We start from the raw sequence: 18,983 nt of genomic DNA on the forward strand, positions 1-18,983 counted from the left end.
CTTATGTTGGGTGACTTTGGCTGTAAATGGTTTTGTTTTCTGTTGTTCAGGTGGGACTGTTTCTGCGAGACACAGAATAGAAGAAACATCTTCCTGGACAAGGAATGTCAAATGTGAGACCTGTGGCATTCTCTGTCCCAGAGACCCCTCTGGACAGTTTTTCTTTTCCACCAAAGGGTCATGTCTAATCTCTAATGAAAAAAGCCTTATTTTAAGACCCGAGGTTTGGATCTTCTACAAGACTCCTAATGTAGAAAACTTGAATTGTGACATATATCTTATAATTTGGACTTTTAAGAAACTTTTAAGAAAACAGGGATACTACTGGAAATTTCCCAGCTGAGTTTCTTGGGCACTTTTTAATGCAAGCCACACATTATCACAAGTTTAGTGGTTCCCTGCTGCAGAGCAATGTGTTCTTGGTGCAGATGTCAGTTCTAAGCAGTGTGGACTCAGGGTTCCTGTGGAGGGGCCACCTCCACTGTTCTGTTCAGGATCAGCAAGGACCATGGGACTCAGATCAGGGGCAAACACCACTCATGCAAGTACTGACTTTCATGCTGTTCTTTCCTGAATGACTTTAACTTTAGGGGAGACAAGGCATTCTTTCTCACCTGAAGTTGCTGCTGTGGAAGCTGGAAGCAGAGCTGCATCACTGAGCTGCTAAACCTGGGGCGGCGCTGTTCCTCCCAGCTCTGTGTTCAGGGCATTTTGTGGGGTTTGGGGAATCTCAACCAATTCTGCCAGAGCCAGTCTTGAGTTCTCTTCCTCCCTGTACCTGTTTTTTCCTAGGGTTTCACAGAGACATGTACTGTTTGCAGCCTCGAGTGATGTGCTGGACCACTTTCCGGTCAGGGCTACGCAAGGCCCTGCTTATGCAAGATAGGTGACTCCTGGCTGGCACCAAGAGGGTTTGTGATAGGTTCACCAAAAGTGTGCCTCGCTGCTATGAAAATTGTTGGGAATCTTGGGCTTCAGTTTTTTATTCTATGGTAGGTTGTACAGATTTATTATTTATATCATCATTTTGAGGGATTAATGAAGGCTTATTGTAATATAATATTAGCGAAACCATGGAATTATATGAAAATAAGAATATTTTGCTGATTGTAAATTTTTGTGGGGGACATTTTCTGATCACTTGAGAATTACACTTGTTTGAATTAAGCCTGCTTTTCTAGAATTTATTCTTTAATTCTTTCCTAACATTTATTTCTTACTTCTATACTCAGAGGGTTAAAAAGATACTCAAATGACATATGTCTCTCATCCATGTCAGTGTGTTGGGGTCCAGAGGCTTTGGAAACTCCATCTATGGGGACATGAGTGGAGCTGTTTTTGCATGCAAGTCATAGAGTACGGGGAGGGAAGCAGTGGTCGTGTGGTTTTGGCTGGAGGTTTTTCCTTGTTGCTGGCATGGGACGGGGAGGGGGGCGGGACATGATAATGACACACAGTCTTGCCCGGCATCACCATGTGCATAGAACCCTGGGTCCCTGTGCATGGAATTCAGGAACCCCAGCCCCTTGAGGAGGTGAACTGGGCAGCCTCCTGGTTGCCTGTCCTGGTTGGCGTGGGCAGTCCGAAACTCAGGGGAAGAGGATACAGATGGACAGCCTCTGCTAGGAGGTCTTGGTGCAATGCTTTGCTCTATTCACTCCACCATAGCCTCTTCTTACCTGTGGTGTTCACTTGATTGAAACAGTGTTTTCAATAGTTCTAACATTTTAAATGGGTCACTGGGGTCAGTACAGCACTTAGACTCTTAGGGACTTAAATGAAAACCCAGTTTTTTCTGTGTGGAGGAATGGGTACTGAGATCTCCTGTGAAGGGACAATGCAAGCTTTGCTATCTTACTGCATTTTTTAAGCTCTTGCTCCACTTTTTTATGGATAACCAAGAAGAGAGACTGTTAGAGGAGTTGCTGAGAGGCACTGTAAATGCCTCCAAGTGCTGCTTTCCACAGCAGGGAGGTGAGAAGGGTGGTGTACGTCCCCCAGGGTATCTTGGGAATGTCTAAGCAATGACGCTTCAAGAGCCCCAGGTGGTGGGTGCCTGGCTCTGCCCTCAGACTGGGTGTTGGAAGGGTGCACAGCCACTCCCCACAGATCAGTGTTTAGCAGTTTCTATTTAAGTAGCTGTATTTATTTTTTCATGTCCTGACAGTTTATATATGTGTCATAACTGCACAGACACGTTCTGAGGGTATGGTTTCTAGGTGGAAAACAGCAAATGATTATATTCAATAAAAACACATGCTTCGTGGTGTAGCATCTGACTCCTAGGTGTTACTATTTGGGAATTAGTGGTTTTCCTCTGTGCAAAGCGATCTTATTAGGCTTTCTATAGCCACTTCAATGCCTAGCATGCCCAGCAAGGTTCGGAAGCTGAGAGGAGCAGTTTCTATTACTCCCTTCTTGTCCAACTCCAGGGCTGTAAAGAAAAAAACTGGGTAAGAAACTTCATCTAGACCCTTCCCTCCTCCCCAGTTGGCCAACCCATGTCATGGCTGTGAATGTAGCACTCACTGCATGCTAGAAGCAGAGACAGAAGCCCTACCTCTTGTGTACTCAGCCCAGGAGAGCCTTGGGGGAGCAGTCACCCTGCATGTGCTTTTTGATTGATCACTGATAAAAGCATTTCAAAAACTGATATAAAAACACAATAATGAGATTTTCAGTTTCTGATTGCCATGTAAAACCAGATGAAATAAGTAGATGTCTATGTTGAGCACATTAACAAGTTACCAGAACACTCTCACGGGACCCTTCCATACCTTGCTGCGGCACTTCAGTGAGAAGATCCAACTTCGGCAAAACCTTCCCTTCTTCATCTATTTGTATCCTCCAAACGATGACTAATTCAAACCTGAAAGAGGTAAGATCCATCACTAGGTGCCTGTAAAACCTAATTAAAACAATGAACTCTACCCCTTGCCTGGTGGCTCAGTTGGTTGCAGCATAGGCCCAATGCACCAAGGTCGTGGGTTGGATCCCTGGTCAGAGCACATATAAGAAGCAACCAATAGGATACTGGTTGGGGCTAAGGGCTGTATGGGTGAGCAGCCACTGTGGCTGCTCTGGCATAGGGCTTGTGGCTGGCCCCTCCTGTTTAGGCCTGTCTAGTTGGAGCAGACCCTGAAAACCAGCTTGGCAAGATGGGGTGGGCACTGTGGGGCTCTGAGAGGAGAGTGCTTACAGGGCTAATGAGTGATGTAGAAGCTGGTGGTGCCACTGTCTTCCCAGAACCGGGGGCTGTGATTTTGCTCAAGAAGTTTCCAATATGTGCTCCATGTGTGAGGACAAGAGTTCTTAAAGCCATGTGGATCAATAGAAGCTGATTAACATCCTTTTTTCCCCTTCCCCTTCCCCTTCCTGACTTTAAGCCCACATCTTTGAGTTCAGTGTGACAGACACCTTTCTGTGTTCTGGCCCCATTCAGGTACCTCCAAGAAGGTGGCCTAGGTAAACACAGCTCACCTCCTGTACAACCATATCAAAATTACAATTAAACTATAGGACAACCATCACTCAGAACCAGCAGAAATTGAGTAAATGGAGGTCTTGCAACCACGAATTCAAGAAACCACATCCATCCATCCAATCTGATAGGAGGACTGCAGATACAGAGACATGGAACAGGCTGCTCCCACACCCACCTGTAACAGATAAAAACCAGGAGGGATATCTCTGGAGCTATGGGTCCTAAGCCCATGTTAGGCCCCCTGGCCCAGGGTTCCAGTGCTGGGAAGATAAGTCCCTATGGCTTCTGGCTGTACAAATCAGTAGAGATTGAGTCAGCGGAAGAAACTGCTGGGTTCTCAGCCAGTCCTTCCTAAAGGGCCTGCACATGGACTTACTGAGATTCACTCCCACTAAACTGAGCACTGGGGAAGCAGCTTGAAAGGTACCAGAGGCATATGGGGAGAAACTGAAGTATCTGGAATCATGGTGAGAGCTGGGGGACAGCTTTCTCCAAGAAAAAACTGCTGTCAGAGGCCATGGTTCCTCTTCTGAGTCTTTCTCTCACAGAACCACAGAGTGTGGTGAGCACCATATATGAGACTCCATCAACTTGGCTAACACTGTTTGTCCCACCCTGGTGATGCTCTGATACTCCGTCCCACCAAACTCAAAATGGTTAACAATACCTTTTCCATAAAAATGTCTTGCACATGCTTCTGATCTTCATAAATCCTCAAGTAAGCAGCAGCTGGCCTTGGTTCATAGCTAGCCCTCACTAGGATACAAGAAGCATCCAGCTGTGGATTGCTTTATAGCTTATGCCAAGTGGCCCCACAAAACACAAGTGTGCACCAGGGCCCTGCTGAAGTAAGCCCTGCTCTGTGGACTGGGCTGCTGCACAGCTGATCCTCCACGGAGGGCAGAGGTTGGTGGTCACTGGTCACAGCCAGCCCTTGCAGCTGACTGGCCTGGGTAAGTCCCTTTCATTGACCTGCCAACAGCAACCAAGGCTCAACTACAAGAGGACTACCTGCTTTTCAATTGCTGCTTGTGAGATTCTGTCTTTAACCTTCAAGCAGGTAGTTAACCTTTAACCTTTAACCTTCAGCCCATATGCAGTACACACCTCCAGTACCCAGTTTGGGCAATAGGGGAGGCTGTGCTGCTAGAGCCCACAGGACACCTACTACATTAGGCCGTGCTACCACACCAGAGAGACTTAGCAGCTCTACCTAATACATAGAAACAAAGAGAAAGAGGCTGTGAAAATGAGGAGACAAAGAAACATGGCCCAAATGAACAACAAAGCTCCAGAAAAATAAACAAAATGGAGACGAGCAATCTACTAGATGCAGAGTTAAAAACACTGGTTATAAGGATACTCAAGGAAATTAGTAAGTACCTCCACAGCAAAAAAAGGTCTAGTCAGAAATGAAGCGTACACTAATTGAAATAATTTACAGGGAGTCAACAGTAGAGCTGATGCAAAAATTAACTAGCCAGAACAGCAAGAAGGAAAAGAATGGGGAAAAAAAATCAAAGATAGTATAAGGAATCTCTGGGAAAACATCAAGTGTACCAATATTTGCATTGTGGAGGTGCCTGAAGAAGACAAAGAGTTTAAAATTATAAATCTATTTGAAAAAATGACAGGAAACTTCCCTACCTTGGTGAAGGAAACAGACATGAAAGTTCAGGAAGCACAGAGGGTCTCAATCAAGATGACACAAATAGGCCAACACCGAGACACATCATAATCAAAATGCCAAAGGTTAAAGACAGAATCTCAAAAGCAGCAATAGAAAAGCAGGTAGTACTCTACAAGGGAGTTCCCATAAGACTGTCAACTGATTTCTCAAAAGAAACTTTCAGGCTAGAAGGGATTGGCAAAGAATAGTCAAAGTGATGAAAAGGAAGGACCCACACCCAAGATTACTCTACCCGGCAAAGCTATCATTTAGAATCCAAGGGCAGATAGAGAGCTTCCCAGACAAGAAAAAGCTAAAGGAGTTCATAATCACCAAAGCAGTAATATATGAAATGTTAAAGGATCTTGAAGAAGAAGATTAAAACTATGAACAATATAATAACAATAAATTCATATCTGTCAACAACTGAATCTAAAAGCCAAACAAGCAAAAACAGAAACAGAATCCTAGATGCAGAGAATGGATTGATGGCAGCCAGATGGATTGAGTGACTGAGGGAACAGGTGAAAAGGTGAACGGATTAAAAAGCACAAATTGGTAGTTACAGAATAGTCATGGTGATATAAAGTACAAAATAGAACCAGAGACAAGGAAATAAAGAACAAACTGACAGTAACCAGGGGGGAGGGGGATAAAGGGGAAGAGCTGTCAAGAAACGTGTAAAGGACACATAGACAAAGCCAAAGGCAGGTAGGATCGAGGGTGGGAGGTTGGGAGAAAATTAAGACAATTATACTTGATCTACATATATGTATCAACACATATATGTGTATACATACATATTTCTATATATATTATATATGTATATATATTTGTTTAAATGCAACTGTTCTAGGTAGGGGAAAGATGTATACATATTTGTGTGTGTATATGAAATGGAGAAGCCAAAGAACTTACATGCATGACCCATGGAAATGAACAAAGGTGTGGGGATTGCCTGGGGGGGGTGCTGGGTAGAGGGGGAGAATGGGAGAAAAATTGGGACAACTGTAATAGCACAAGCAATAAAATATAATTTAAAAAAAGAATCAACCAATAGATACGTAAATATGTGGAACAACAAATCTCTCTCTCTCAAAAAAAGTGAACACTCTGCAGTGGAAATAGGTCACCCACCCAGGCAGGAGCTCTGTTCTCCTCCAACCATCCTGGGCCTGTGCTCAGCTGACCCTGTTCCTAAAGAAATCCACCCACAGATGAAGAGTATGTATGGTTGGTTAGTCATGAACACATGTTCGTCATCATGAACAAACAGGAAAATGGAAACAGACCTAATTTTTAGTGTGACAGTACAAGTGAAGTACATGATGTAGAGTAACAGGAACTTAAAATATCCTATGGGAAATATAAATTGATAAACTACTTTGCATAGAATTTGGCAGTAACAGCTAAATCTACCCTATGACTCAGGAATTGCATTTCTAGGTATATACCCAAGAGAAGCTTGTTGATGAATAACCCAAATGCTCAAAACCTTAAGAATACAGAACTATGTATATACCATGCATGTGCGTGTGCACACACACACACACACTCCTAGTAGAGGATTAGCACTGAAAATGAATGGTCTGCAGCTACTGGTGCCATCAGAGGTGAATTTTGGAAATATTTTATTACTAAGGCAAGTCCCCGAAGTCTACATAATCATGACACTAGTTTAAGGCTTGAAAACAAACAAAACATATAGGCACTCCTGTGCAAGTTATCAAAGTACATTTACATACACATTCACGGGTGTCCATGACAGCAGAAAATAGACCCCATCCCTTCATTCCTCCTTCAGCACTTGCTGCTTCCTGAACTTTTCTGAAATAAGTTGAAAACAGCTCCACTACTTCCAGGCCTCCCCTCCTTGGTCCCCTGTAGGCCCCTGAAGTGAGAGCAGCACCTTCTGGACTTTTGCTCACCCACAGCTGTGCAGACATTTACTGTCCCTACATTCCACTCCTCCCTCACCCAGCAAAGCCCCTTTCCTATTATCTCACTTTCAGTTGCATATCTGTTATGGTACCACAGGCATTTCTCAACATGTCAGGTAGTTTATATTTGTCCTTTACTAATTATAATCCTTGTTTTAACAGGAAATCACCATCTGATTGCTGAGAAGAGACTTGGCCAGCAAGGAAGGTCCAGGATGCCATGGGGCACCTGCACTCACCCTGGGTGGCTGGTGCTCCGAATGCCCATGTAGCTGGAGGAGGCCCCCTCCAAGAGGTGCACAGCCTCTGGGTACTTTTCCTGTGGAGAGAAGGAAACTTATTATTTTTTAAATCATTCTGTTTTTCAACTAGGGTTGACAACAATATCATATTAGTTTCAGGTGTACACTTCAGTGATTAGACATTATATAACTTACTAAGTGATCAACAGAAAAATCTCATACCCATTTGACACCATACAGTTATTAGAATATTATTGTTGCCCTGGCTAGTGTAGTTCAGTGGATTGAGCACGGGCCTGCCAACCAAAGGTTTGTGGTTGGATTCCCAGTCAGGGCACATGCTTGGGTTGTAGGCCAGTTCCCAGCAGGGAACACACGAGAAGCAACCATACATTGATATTTCTCTCCCTCTCTCTTTCCCTTCCCCTCTAAAGATAAATAAATAAAATCTTGAAAAAAGAATACTATTGACTATATTTCCTATGCTGTACTTTATATCCCCATGACTATTCTGTAATAGCCAGTTTGTAATTCTTAATCCCTTTACTGTTGTCACTCCCAATTCCCCTCCCACTTGGCAACTGTCAAAATGTTTTCTGTATCTATGAGTCTGTTTCTGTTCTGCTCTGCTTGTTTTGTTTTTCAGATTCAATTGTTGATACGTATTTATTGCCATTTTATGGTTCATATTTTTTAGCTTCTTAAAGAAGACCCTTTAACATTTCATATACTGGTTTGGTGGTGATAAACTCCTTTAGCTTTTTCTTCTGTGGATAGATAGCTCTTTATATGCCCTTCAATTCTAAATGATAGCTTTGTTGGGTAATCTTGGGTTAGGCAGATCCTTGCTTTTCATCATTTGAATATTTCTTGTCAGTCCTTTCTAGCCTGCAAAGTTTGTTTGGAGAAATCAGCTGACAGTCTTATGGGACCTCCCTTGTCCCATAAGGGAGGTCCCATAAGACCTCCTGCCTTTAACTAACTGCAGTAACTAACTGCTTTTTCTCTTCCTGCCTTTAAGATTCATTTATTTGTCTTTAACCTTTGGCATTTGATTATGAGGTGTCTTGATTGGCCTCTTTGTGTTCATTTTGTTTAAGACTCTCTGCCCTTCTTGGACTTGTATGTCTATTTCCCTCACCAAGGTAGGGAAGCTTTCTGTCATTATTTTTTCAAATAGGTTATCAATTTCTTCTCCTTCTGGCTCCCCCATGATGCAAATGTTGGTACACATGAAGTTGTCCCAAAGGCTCCATACACCATCCTCATTTTCTTTTTTGCGTTCTTTATTTTCTTCTAGCTGTTCTGAGTGTGTGTTTTTCGCTTCTTTATATTCCAAATCATTGATTCTTGGCTTCATCCACTCTACTATTGACTCCCTGTAAATTGTTCTTTATTCCAATTAGTTTATAATTTATTTTTGACTGGGTCTTTTTTATGTTGTTGAGGTCCTCATTGATTTCCTTGAGTATCCTTATAACCAGTGTTTTGAACTCTGCATCTAGTAAATTGCTTGTCTCCATTTTGTTTAGTTATTTTTCTGAAGTTCTGTTCTTTCATTTGGGCCATATTTCTTTTTCTCCTCATTATGACAGCCTTTCTGTGTTTGTTTCTATGTATTTGGTAGAACTGCTATGTCTCTCTGGTGTGGTAGCATGGCCTAATGTAGTAGGTGTCCTATGGGCTCCAGTGGCACAGCTCCCCCTATTGCCCAAGCTGGGTACTCAAGGTGTATACTGCATGTGGGCTGAGTACAGTCTCCTCTTGTAGTTGAGGCTTGACTGCGGTTGGCACATCCAGGGTTAGCCACCGCCTGTGTCCAGGGCCACCTAGCATAAGCTACAAAGCAACTTGCAGCTGGCTTCTTGTGCTAGGCTTGGAGGTGCCCAGATGAGGCTAAGGCTGGCTGCTATTGGTGCCAGACCTTGGGCCACTTGACTAGATGTACAAGGCTTGCTGAGGACAGATGATGCTTGTTTCACAGATTTTAGGGAAGTGTAAAGCATGAACCAAGTCATTCTTTGGTATGGAAAAGCCACAGAGACAGCTTGGGTAGGCCTGAAAGTTGGGTCAGTCCTCAGTAAGTCATCAGGACAGGCTAAACAGTGTGACTCAGGTTCATGGAGACTGTGATGTTGTGCCCACTGGTCAGCTTTGTAGGTGGAGGACTCATCAGAGAGTGGCCTCTTTGATGGCCTCTGCCAGCACTTCCGTCTGGGAGAAAGCTGCCCCCAGTTCTGAGATCTCACCCTGATGCCAGACAATTCATTCCCTCCCTTGTGCCTCTGGTGTCTTTCAAGCTACTGCTCCAGTGTTGGAGCTCAGAGGGGGTGAGTCCCAGTAAGTGTGTGCATGGGTCCTTTAAGAGGAACACCTGGAACTCCAGAAGCCTCTGTCTCCTTCAGCCTCAATCTCTACTGGTTTTTACAGCCAGAAGTTATGGGAACTTGTCTCTGTGGCACTGGAACCTTGCTCCCTAGGTGAAACCTTTGAAGCCAAGACATCCCTCTCAAGTTTTATCTACCACATCTGGGTGTGAGTCCAGCCTGTTCAACATCTCCACCCCTCCTACCGGTCTCAATGTAGCTTCTTTAATTCCCTAGTTGTAGGACTTTCATTCAGCCAGATTTTAGGCAGTTCTGAATATTTGTTCTGTACCTCAGTTGCAATTTTGATATGATTGTGGGAGGATGCAAGAAAACTACATTCACCTATGTCACCATCTTGAGCAGAAGCACCCCCCCCCTTTTTTTTCCACATAGCAATTTGTAAGGCATAGGCACACTGATCCAGATGACTGGAAAGAAGTGAGAAAACCTTTTGAGGTGTCTCTCACATTCCCTGAAAGTCTAAGTTCCTGATGTGCCAGTCACTTGTCAGCATACAGCATCACGGTGCCCTGGCCACGGCCACCCACACTCTACCTTCGGTGCTCAGTGGCACTGCTGTTCTAGATCTTTCCACTGCCACAAGGTCCCAAGGCTGCCACACTATCAACTCCCCAATGTTAACATGTTACAGAACAAAGTTCATTCTGATTTTACCAGTTTGTCCACACAAGGTCCTGAAGCATCTGGCTGTCCTTTCTCCTTAAGTCCCCTCAGGTCTGAGGCAGCCTCTCTGTCTGTCCTTGAGGAGGCCAGTCAGGCATGCTGTGTAGTCTCCCTTAGGACAGAGAGTCTAGCTGACTCGGGTGATTCTGACCCTGATAACTGAGGTGAGGTGTTACGTGCCAGCTTCCTCACTGTAAGCCAACTATTAGCATTCAATTTTAGAAGGCTTTCAAACTAACACCTGTGGGCTAGCCTCTGCCACAGTGGGTGGCTCCTGCACTGTATGTCCTCACACTTGCCACCAAATCACCCTGGCCTGCCTGTTGATAACCATGGGCAAATGGCTCTCCTGCATAATGCAGGGGCTACTCGGAGCCTATTATCAATGTGGTCATCTTCCCTTCTGCACAGTTCTGGCTATCCTGGGAAATGGGATTTTGGAAAGCAGGCTCTGCAAAAAGTCGGCCTCATGATGAGCCTGTGTCATTTAAGAGTCAAAAGTATACTCTCTAAAACAGGGACATGAAATAGAATTTCATAAAGTTCTAGGCTTGCAAACTCTAAGGTAGAGTTAGTTGCCTTTCCTCCCATGTAATGCAATAATTCTGGAAAAATCTCTATTTCCTACTATTCACAGTAGATCCAGGGTAGGGCAAATGTAGGTTTACAGTTGTATGAGAAACACAGAGTTTATTCTTATACTATTACTTATTAATTATTATATGGTTTTCTATACAAACAACGTTAATCCACTTTGTCCCACCCTGTATATCAGAACTGACTCCACGACTTTTTATTTTACTATTAAAAACAAAGATTTTATTTATTTACTTTTAGAGAGAGGGGGAAGAGGGGGAAAGAGGGCAACAAACCCTGAAGTATGATAGAAACATAGATTGGTTGCCTCTCACCAGCCCCCCAACTGGGAACCTGGCCCATGACACAGTGCCCTGACTGGGAATCAAACTGTTGACATTTTGGTTTGAGGGAGGATGCCCAACCCACTGGGCCACACCAGTAAGGGCCTGACAGGTTAACTTAGATTTGACTTGTAGGCATTAACATGACAAAGTTTTGCAGGGATCTGAACAGAATGTTCCCCGTGGACAGACAGAGTTACATGTCTTTTTGTCTGCTCTTGTGAGAATGGATTGTGGGTTGGGGGTGATATAAGAGAGACTATTAAAGTAGGCCCCACAGTGAGACTTTGAGTTCCTAGGATCAGTTTTTGAAAGACACATTTCTCTGTTCTCACAACTCTTGATGCAGAGAGACACCTGAGCTGATGCTAAAGTTGGATGCAAGCCCCACTATGTTCCAAACCCAAACCCAGCCACTGGGGCCACTCCACCCATCAAGGAAGGACAGTGATGTGAAGCTTCATCTGAGAAATGCTCAGTCTAGAAGCCAGCCTCGAGGTGAGGGGCAGGGCTAAACTGTGGGTGTGCAGAACCTGTGGGCTTCAGAGGATGGGCTTTCCGGAGGCTACAGGTATTTGGTGGGCTGAATCAATTCTGTCAACTGAGGTCTGGTGGGGACAAAGATGGGTCAGAGCTTTTCAAGGACTAGCCCATATATCAGTGAGCTTGTTCCCAGTGTGTGAGATCAGTACTCCCAGATTCCTGTATATGAAAGATGCTGATGGGCCAAGAACATGTCCAAACACCAAGCTGTTCTGACCAAATGCTGGGTGGGCCTGGTTTAAGCTTACAGACCATTTCTAATTACAGCAAAACAGTTTTTATTGGGAAATTCATACCTCAGTGTTTAAAATGGAAAGTGCTGTTTGGTTTTTAAACCTCAAGCTCTTCTAAATGAGTGACAACTGTATAAAGAATGCAGAGGAGAACGTGTGGACGTGGCGTTACCTCTAGGCTTAGCCACTGCAGCATGTGGCCTGAGCTGGCTCCAGCATGGGGCCTAGGGCAGCACAGACTGGCTGCAGGCCCAGCCTCCAAAGCAGACCTCACAGCCTCTCTAGACCTTACCTCCAACACCCCTGCCCAATGAGCAAAAGGAGGGTTTAGATTAGAAGTTTTCGCTAAGAAAGAAATTGTACTCTCTTCAGTTTTTTTTTTTTTAAACACCAAAAATAGAAATGCTGACATTAGGAAAAGTCAGGCATTCAGTATGTGTTTCTAGGGAGTCTTTGTGAGGATTGTGTGGCCAGTTTTTCTTCACACAAGTGAATAATATTTCCCTGTTTGTCCAGCTTCATTCAGTTGCCTGGTGACCTCAAATATGTTCAGGGCACAACCACAGGAAGGAAGAAAGCAGCTAATGGCTAAGGAGCACCCAAACACCAAGAGCGGGTCTCATCAATAGAAATGCATGGGTGGCTTTCAGGGGAAGACAGAAAGTTGTGAAAAATGATACAACTGTAAATGCAAAGTGGGCTTCAGGTTACTTAATATAAGATTAGCACATCTCACCCTGGCTGGTGTAGCTCAGTGGAGTGAGTGCTGGCCTGTGAACCAAAGGGTCATAGGCTTGATTCCCACTTAGGACACATGCCTGGGTTGCAGGCCAGGTCCCCAATAGGGGGTGTGCAAGAGGCAACCACACACTGATGTTTCCCTCTCTTCCCTCCTCTCACTCCCTTTCCCTCTCTCTAAAAATAAATAAAATCTTAAAAAAATGGAAGGACAGATACAGTGCTTCTCAGATAAAATCAAATTCAAGGAGTTCATCATCACCAAGCCCTTATTATATGAAATGTTAAAGGGACTTATCGAAGAAAAAGAAGTTAAAAAAACATGAACAGTGAAAGGACAGCAAACTCACAGTTATTAACAACCACACCTAAAACAAAAGCAAACTAAAAGGACAGCTAGATCAGAAGCAGAACCATAGAAATGCAGATCACATGGAGGGTTAGCAATAGGGGAGTGGGAGGAGGAGAAGGGGAGAGAAGGTACAGAAGATAAGTAGCATAGACAGTAGATAGAAAATTGATGGGGGGGCAAGAATAGTATGGGAAATATAGAATCTAAAGAACTTGAGACATGTGGTCATAAACTAAAGGAGGGGTAATGGTGGGGATGGGGGGTAGGGTGGAGGGGAATGAAGGGGGGAATGGAACAACTGTAATGGCATAATCAATAAAAAATAAATTAAAAAAAAAAAGATTAGCCTATCTCATAGTGGCTGGGTGGCTCAGTTAGTTGGAGTGTTGTCAGTACACCAAAAAGTCGTGGATTGGATCTTCAGTCAGGGTGTGTATGGGAGGCAACTGATCAATGTTTCTCTCTCACATTGATGTTTCTCCCTCTCTCTTCCTTCCTCTCTCTCTAAGATCAATAAATGTATCCTTGGGTGAGGATGAAAAAAAACAGACATCTCAATAGCAACTGAAAGCTTTACATATTACTGTATTTGATGTTCATAACAAATAACTGATTATCAAGAAAGGGTTAAGGTGGATATACACTGATAAGGCAGAGATCTGGCTAATATGTTTTAGAATACTTTCCATGAAAAACAGCTGCACAGACGCAAAAAATTTAACTGGAAAATTATCAGCCTGATCTGGAAAGTGCCTCAGATATTTCACATACTGCCACCAATGAAGCTGAGACCCAGGTGTGTGCATAAGGGGTGTGGATGGGAGGCCTGTGCCCCTAGTGTCACTGGGAAGGCCAGGAAGAAGCTTCCTGAGATGGGTGCTTTGGCACATCGTGTCAGAAGGCCTGACACATCGTGGGCTCTTCAGGCTTCCACAGGAAGCTTGTTCTAAGCAGTGATTCAAAATGGGTGTTTATTCAGCTGCTGGCCATATGCTTGGAGTTTGCATCCAAAAACTTTCCTGGTGTTTATAATAAAAAAATTGTGGCCATGAGAATGATGGCAATCCAATATCCAGTCCCAGTTTTGAGCCTAAGACCCACTTTCTGTTGGAATGTCTGCTGGGTGCTGGTCCAAAGGGAACAAAATTTTTAACAGAGCTTTAGAGAAAACCAGGCTTATATACATTATCAGTCATTACATCCCAAGAGGAATGACCAGACCAACCTCTACCCTCTTCACTGTTAAATGAATGGGAAACCTTGAATCCTGAGTTTAATACCTTTGAGTGTCCACAGATATGTTAATTCATCTTGAGTTTTTAAAAAAGATTTTATATATTTTATTTTTAGACAGAGAGGAAAGGAGAGGGACAGGTGGAGAGAAACATCAATGTGTGGTTGCCTCATGTACGCCCCTCACTGGGGACCTGACCTGCAACCTAGGCATGTGCCTGGACTGGGAATCGAACCAGTGAGTCTGTGGTTTGAAGCCAGCACTCAATCCTCTGAGCCACACAAGCCAGGGCTCATCTTGATTTTAATTTTTTTTTCCAAAGACTATGACTGGCTGATTCAATGATTCTTTTAAAAACAATAGGATATAATTCACATTACAAAAGTTACTTCTTTGAAGTATATAAGTAGGTTTTAGAATATGCACAAGGTTATGTAACGAACACCACTTTCTAAATTCAGAACATTTTCATCACCACATAAAAAATTCCTGTACCCTTTAGCTACAGCCCCTTAACCCCCTCACCTCTACCCAGCCATAAGCAACCAGTAATCTACCTCTGTCTCTATAGATCTCCCTATTTTCCATGCTTCATATGAATGGAATCAGTCTCACAGTACGTGGTCTTTTGTGATTGGCTTCTTTCCCTCAGCATGTTTTCAAGGCTCACCCATGTAGCAGCAGGTGTGTCAGCACTTCATTCCCTGATATGTCACTCTATGTTTATCCATAAGCTAAGGGACACTTGGGTCGTTTCTACTTTTTGGCTATTGGGAAAAAGGCTATGAACATTTGTATACAAGTTTTTGCATGGACATGTTTTTATTTCTTTTGGTTATATACCTAGGAGTCAAAGAACTCAGTGTAACCACTAAAGGAACTGTTAAACTCTTTTCCAAAGTGGCTGTACCATTCTTAGAATTCCATCAGTAGGGTATGAGGGTTCGTTCTGATTTCTCTCCTTGCCAACCCTTATTTTTCTTAAAATTAAAAAAAATTGTAGCCACCCTAATAGGTGTGAGGTAGTACCTCACTGTGATTTTGTCTTGTGTTTCCCTAATGGTCAATGATGTTGAACATCTTTACATGTGCTTATTAACCATTTGTACTCCTTTGAAAAAATATCTGTTCAGATCCTTTGCCTATTTTGTAACTGGGTTATATGCCTGTTTATTACTGAGTTGTAATGGTTCTTTATATATTCCAGGTGTACATCACTCATCAGACATATGGTTTCCTTTCCTTTTAAAATTTCTTAAATTTATTCGGGTGGGGGGAGTGGTGGAGGGTAAAGTGCAGACACCTGTAGTTGAACAACAATAAAATAATTAAATATTTTCTAATTTATTGATTTGAGAAAAAGAGAGAGAAGCATCCATTTGGTGTTCCACTAATTGATGCACTCATTGTTTGCTTCTTATATATGTCCTGACTAGGAATTGAACCCACAATCTAGGTGCATTGGGATGATGCTCTAACCAAGTGACCTACCTAACCAGGGCCGAATATATGGTTTTTAAAAATATTCTTCCGCCCTGGCTGGCATAGCTCAGTGGATTGAGTGCAGGCCTATGAACCAAAGGATTGCGGTTCGATTCCCAGTCAGGGCACATGCCTGGGTTGCAGGCCAGTTCCCAGCAGGGGACACATGAGAGGCAACCATACATTGATATTTCTCTCCCTCTCTCCTTCCATTCCCCTCTAAAGATAAATAAATAAAAATAATAATAAAAATGTTCTTGCATTTTGTGGATTGTCTTTTTACTTCCTTAATGGTGTCACTTGTTTAAAGTTTTTAATTTTGATGAAGATCAATTTATTGATTTTTGTTCTTATTTGTTTGTGTTTTTGGGGTCACAGCTAAACAAAATTAATCCAAAGTCACAGAAATATACACCTATGTTTTCTCCTAAGAGTTTACATTTTTAGCTTTTAATATTGGGTCTTTGATCCATTTAGAGTTAGTTTTTCTTTATGGTATGAGGTAGAGGTCCAACTTCATTCTTTTGCCCATGAATATCCAGTTGTTCAAGCACCAGTTGTTCAAAAGACTGTTCCCTCCCTCATTTGTCTTGGGTGCAGTCACAGTTTAATAACATTTTGTAGTTTGAAGACAGCCTGGTCCAGAGATAATGTGAGATTAGTGAGGTCACACAATGGGACAAAACTCATCCCAGACTTCTCAACAAATGGTGCTGGGACAATTGGATATTTGTATGTAGAAAAATTAATCTCAATGCTTACCTTATAACATACATAAAAATTTACTCAAGATGAATCATAAATATAAATGTTAGAGATAAAAATATAAATCATCTCAAAGAAAACATCAGGAAAAAACACCTTTGTAATCCTGGGATAGCCAAAGGTCTTTCAAATACAACACAAAAAATCAGAATGCATTAAAAAAAATTGGGTAATTGATTAATTGAATTTATCATAATTAGAAACCACTGCTCTTAAAAGCCATTGTTAAGAATATGAAAACTGCCAGCCTCAGACTAAATGAAAATATTGGTAAAAAAACTATCCAGAATATGTAAAGAACACTTTATAACTCAGTAATAAGACAAACAACCCAAGTTTAAATAATCATTAAAAAAAGGATTTAATGGTCAAATAAGAGATGTGGAAGGGAAAAGAATATCACCACTTGTTAGGGAAATGCAGATTAAAACCACAATGAGATACTACCACAAACCTACCAGAATGTCTAATATCAAAAAGACTAACAATGCCATGTTTTGGTGAAGATGTGGAGCAACTGTACCAATTATACATTGCTGGTGGAAGTCAGATAAATCATAAATCTGGCAGCTTCTTATAAAGTTAGACATACACTCACCATGTGATCAAGCAGTCCTACTCCTAAGTACTTACCCAAGAAAAATGAAAACATATGTCCACACAAAGATTTGCATGCAACTGCTCATTACTAAGTACCCAAAACTAGAGACAGTGAGTGATCCTTTCTCCCCTAGTGGGTGTGGAAACAATGAGTTCCAAACACACAATGAGACGATGTTCAGCAACAATATCCACACAACAATATGGATAAACCTCAAAAGCAATGTGCCCAATGAAAGAAACCAGACACAAAAGACCACACACACTGTATGATTCCAGTTATGAGATTCTAGAAAAAAAGAGAACAGACTGGGAGTCACTAGGGGAAAAGACTAACTGCAAATACATCTGTCAGAACTCAGCAAACATTACAGTAAATAAAGTACATTTTATTATTTTTAAATCAGACCTCAATAAACCTGACTTTAAAGAGAGGCCACACCCCTGACTCATAGCTTGTTCCACAAGGAATGCTCCTCCTGTGTCTCAGATTAGAGCAGCCCTGCTCCCCCAGGTGAACAGCAGTTTTTGCAAAGGCTACTTTGTGCCAAGCATTGTTGTAGAAGTGCGGATCTAGTGGTGAGGAGCACATAGATATGTAGTGGTGAGTGCTGGGAGGTGAGTGGTCAGGGGGCCTCCTTGGGTAAGTGACACTCGAGTTCAGAGGTGAATGATGGGAAGACAAGGGGGTAGGAGGATTCCTGGCAAAGAACCAACAGCACAGAGCAAGCCCACAGCAGGAACAAGCTGGCTTGTTGAGACTGCATAAAGCAATACCAAGTGATAATACGGAGGTGGTAAAGCCAAGACATGCAGGCCAATAAACCAGCCCCCACACATGGTTTCACTTGCATTCTGAAAGGATCATGCTGACTGCCATATGGAGAGTAGAGGAGGTAAGGTGGGCAAAGCAAGGGGGCCTGTGGCCAGGACTGACAGATAGTGGCCTGGTTATGACAGCAGTATGTGTCCCAGAGGAAGAATGGACAGGGCTTGCTGGATGTGGGGATATGGAAGACTCAGGGTATAGGAGACAGTGGTGGGGAGAGGTGGTATGGTAGGAAGATGTGGGGCTCCTGGTGCCAGGTCAGTCTGTGCCCAGGAGGAAGTGCCCAGGGTATGGCAGGGATCACAGGCGAGGTTCTGGGAGGAAGGAGTCAGTGACCCTGTAGCTCTGTCATAGGGCGCAGGGCCTTGTCCTGGATTCCAGTGGGTGAAGAACCCAAGAAGAGGAGATGAGACCCAGGGCCAGGCAGTTTCCCAGGAAAATTGCTGCCAGGAGAGGCAGAGAGCTGGTGTGAGTTGGCAGCATGGGTGTGAGGTGTTACGCCTATGTGTGCTGACCAGAATGACCCAAGAAAGAGCATGCAGGAAGCCAACCATCAATCATTGCAGCACAGGGACAGACGGGGTGACATCAGCAGAGCAGAAAAAGGTTTGTAGATCCAGTTCCACAAAATGGAGGTGCCCCTGAGGCCCAGTTGCCCCTGAGGCCTGGCTCAGGGGACAGATCTGAACCTAAGTCATGGCACTGGAGAAAACAGGATCTGCTCTGTCTCCTGTGGTCCTTGTTAATGTTCCCAAACACTCCTCTCAGGTAGGGTGCTCCTTGCTTGCAAGGCACTAAAACCTGCAGTCTATGGACTATTTCCCTTAAATAAAAAAGACATCCAACTCATTACTAAATAGTGTTATTTCTGTCATTTGACACAGCACACAGACTCCAAA

The 18,983-nt window shown here is 43.2% G+C and overlaps 1 protein-coding gene across 3 annotated transcripts in view; it reads right to left on the reverse strand.

Moving 5' to 3' along the window:
• Positions 1–76: 76 nt before the first annotated feature.
• CENPP (centromere protein P) overlaps positions 77–18,983 on the reverse strand; it is a 377,506-nt gene continuing 358,599 nt past the window's right edge. For 2 of the 3 annotated variants that reach the window (XM_053662805.1, XM_037157098.2), the window contains 3 exons: positions 7,333–7,412; positions 2,778–2,869; positions 77–2,434 (listed from right to left, as the gene is read on the reverse strand). In XM_053662805.1, the coding sequence (XP_053518780.1) occupies positions 2,304–2,434; positions 2,778–2,869; positions 7,333–7,412 (303 nt within the window). In that variant the 3' untranslated portion in view covers positions 77–2,303. Of the gene's footprint in view, positions 2,435–2,560; positions 2,650–2,777; positions 2,870–7,332; positions 7,413–18,983 lie in introns of all 3 variants that reach the window. The other variant, XM_053662806.1, reaches the window with a different exon arrangement.

The sequence above is a fragment of the Artibeus jamaicensis genome, unplaced genomic scaffold, assembly GCF_021234435.1.
Source record: "Artibeus jamaicensis isolate MK-2021 breed Jamaican fruit bat unplaced genomic scaffold, CSHL_Jam_final contig_288, whole genome shotgun sequence".
Taxonomy (NCBI): Eukaryota; Metazoa; Chordata; class Mammalia; order Chiroptera; family Phyllostomidae; genus Artibeus; species Artibeus jamaicensis.